The sequence below is a fragment of the Bos taurus genome, chromosome 15, assembly GCF_002263795.3.
Source record: "Bos taurus isolate L1 Dominette 01449 registration number 42190680 breed Hereford chromosome 15, ARS-UCD2.0, whole genome shotgun sequence".
Classification (NCBI taxonomy): domain Eukaryota; kingdom Metazoa; phylum Chordata; class Mammalia; order Artiodactyla; family Bovidae; genus Bos; species Bos taurus.
The window spans coordinates 50,540,310-50,543,345 of record NC_037342.1 but is presented as its reverse complement, the minus strand read 5'-3'; the positions used below and the strand labels follow the sequence as shown (position 1 = coordinate 50,543,345).

At 42.5% G+C, this 3,036-nt stretch overlaps 1 protein-coding gene across 1 annotated transcript; it reads right to left on the bottom strand.

The window, feature by feature from the left end:
- Nucleotides 1–512: 512 nt before the first annotated feature.
- Nucleotides 513–1,457, bottom strand: OR52K1 (olfactory receptor family 52 subfamily K member 1). Its single transcript, NM_001389929.1, has one exon. It carries the CDS (start codon nucleotides 1,455–1,457, stop codon nucleotides 513–515), a length of 945 nt encoding a protein of 314 aa, NP_001376858.1.
- Between the last annotated feature and the right edge of the window lie 1,579 nt (nucleotides 1,458–3,036).

Sequence of the window (3,036 nt, the reverse complement as noted above, 5' to 3'; positions counted from 1 at the left end):
GGAGGAATAAGACTCATTAGACATGAGCTGTTCAACTGTAGAGCTAATAACATTGAGTGGTAGTTGGCAAAAGAGTGGTAGAGGCTAAAGTCCACTTATCAGAAAGGATTTGGAGGCAATTTCAGTAGTACTAGTTGCGGTATTGGCATATGGGTCTTAAAATTTGTGCTTCAATTCCTCAGTCTAGATGAAGAACTGACCAAAATCTCAGCTTCTTGTACCAATCTCAGCCAGTATTTCTACTGTCTTTCACCTAGATGACAGAAATGCTTTGGAAGGGTCTTTATGTTGTCCTTACGCATGTGATGAGCCTACAAGAATAGATCGGACCTCTGCTATGAAACTATAGGAACATATCTGGTTTGATCTGACTGGATTTGTGAGGAATGGGACTTACACTGGAGGACTGCCAAACTCAAATTTTCCTATTGAGGTTTTTCCTCTCCATCTCAGTTCAGTATCCACTGGACTGATGGGTTCAGGACTAGTGCTTAAGAAAAAAAAGTTTATATCTATACATTCTTTCTCCAGAATAGACTCAGCACATGATCACGAATCTGCTTGGTCTTGACACCGTAGATGATGGGGTTGACCATGGGTGGGAAAAGAAGATAAAAGATAGCAAGCAGTATGTGGACATGCGGGGCAGCCCGCCGAGCCACACGGTGCATCACTGAGGAGATGACAACAGGTGTGTAGGTGGACAAGATAGCACCTATGTGGGACACACAGGTCCCAAAGGCCTTGTAGCGGGCCTCCTGAGAGGCAAGCTGTAGAACCGCCTGGAGGATGAAGATGTAAGACAGAATAACAAAGAGCAGGTCCAACACTACTATGAACATGGCCACAGCAAGGCCATAGATGTTGTTGAAGCGAGTGTCCCCGCAGGCCAGCCTTACCACGGCCATGTGCTCACAGTAGCAGTGGGCAATCACTGGACCTCGGCAGTAGTGGAAGCGTCTGAGCAGAAAGGGGAGTGGAGTCATTAGTGTCACAGCCCGAGTCACAGCAGCCAAGCCGATCTTGGTGATAAGTGGCCCGGTGAGGATGGTGCTGTAGTGCAGTGGCTTGCAGATGGCCACATAGCGGTCAAAGGCCATGGCCAGCAGCACTGCAGACTCCATGATGGAGAAGGAGTGGAGAAAGAACATCTGGACCAGACAGGCATAGAAGTTGATTTCTCGATCTCTAAACCAAAAAATAGCCAGCATTTTGGGAAGTGTTGTAGAAGAGAGGACAAGATCAATGATCGCTAGCATGGCCAAAAAGAGGTACATGGGCTCATGGAGGGCTGCATCACCTCGAATAATGAAGAGAAGGGTGCAGTTGCCTAGAAGAGCCAAAGTATAGGCAAAACAGAAGGGAATGGAGATCCAGACATGCAGGTGCTCCAAACCTGGAATTCCTACCAACAAGAAGGCAGCTGGATGGGTTGAGGTAATATTAGAGGCTGCCATGGTTCCTGGAAATTCTCCTTCATCAGTTTTTACAAGGTAACTTCTCCTATGTAAAACTTCCTGGGAGCATTAGCCCTTATTTCCATTGCTGGACCTTGAACAAAATCAGGTATTAGTCCTCATAGACATGGAGAAGTATAACCCACATTTCTACCCTCAAGGAGCTCAATCTCATTTAGTAGATAGAACATTACACATCATTAAAATGGATATCACAAGACATTTTCATAAAAGAATAGAGAAAAGCTAGTGTTTTCTGTGTTCATGGTGATCTCAAATAGCCTGATCAAAAGCAGTAAAAATACATTTAAGCCAATTCATTTTCTTTAAAATAAACCTTGGTACCTTTTCTGCATAATTAAGCTAAACTCACAATCATAAAAGCCAATTTTCTGTTCATAAATCTCAGACTTAGGTGTCTGGGTAAATAAAATAATGCATACAATTTCCAATGCTCCTATTAATCACACAACTTGTATATTTTCTCTAGTACTGCTACATCTGATGTGGTTGCCACTAGCCAGACACGGCTATTTCAATTTGTAAAAATTAAAACTCAATCGATGGACAGGAGTTTGAGCAAGCTCCAAGAGTTGGTGATGGACAGGGAAGCCCGCTGTGCTGCAGTTCATGGGTCGCAAAGAGTTGGACACGACTGAGTGACTGAACTGAAAACTCAATGTGTTTTAATGTGATTGACGTATTAACTGCTCAGTAGGAGAAGGCAATGGCAACCCACTCCAGTATTCTTGCCTGGAGAATCCCATGGATGGAGAAGCCTGGTAGGCTGTGGTCCATGGGGTCGTGAAGAGTCTCACACGACTGAGCAACTTCGCTTTCACTTTTCACTTAAACTCATTGGAGAAGGAAATGGCAACCCACTCCAGTGTTCTTGCCTGGAGAATCCCAGGGACGGTGGAGCCTGGTGGGCTGCCATCTATGGGGTCGCAGAAAGTCGGACACGACTGAAGCGACTTAGCAGCAGCAGCAGCAGCATATATAACTAGTGGTTACCATATCGGACCATTCAGATACAGAATATTTCCATCACTGCAGAAAATTCTCCTGGAAACAACTGCTCTAGAATGTATCTCCCAGGTCGTAATACAGCCCTGCCTCTAGCTTATTGGGAAAAAAAAAAAAAAATGAGCCACTTCTTTCTGTTCTCCTTCACTTAAATTCATATCAACCTCCATATTCATGTGGCTCTCCCTCTACCCATTTTCCAGCTCCTTCTGTTCATCACAGGAGAATTCTTTCTTTTTTCTTTTTAATGTTTTTTCATCACAGGAGAATTCTTATCTTCAAGACTGATATCTGATTTCCATTAAAAAAAATAAAAGCACTTTATTCTTAACAATATCTAACCTTTCCTTCTTTTTCTCTCTTTTTTTTTTAAATCCTTAAATATTGGAGTGGTTCAGTTTCAACACAGATACTCTTTTCTAGGTCCAGTTAATAAGTTTATGCGCATTAATAAGATAATAGATTTAAAACATTAACGTAATACTGGACAAAGTAAGTACTGAAAGAACTTGCTCTCTTTTAATATTAGAAAATTAAATTTTTAGAAACTTCA

Coding starts and splice junctions, on each gene's coding strand:
- OR52K1 (NM_001389929.1), bottom strand. CDS start 1,457: ATGGCAGCCTCTAATATTACCTCAACCCATCCAGCTGCCTTCTTGTTG.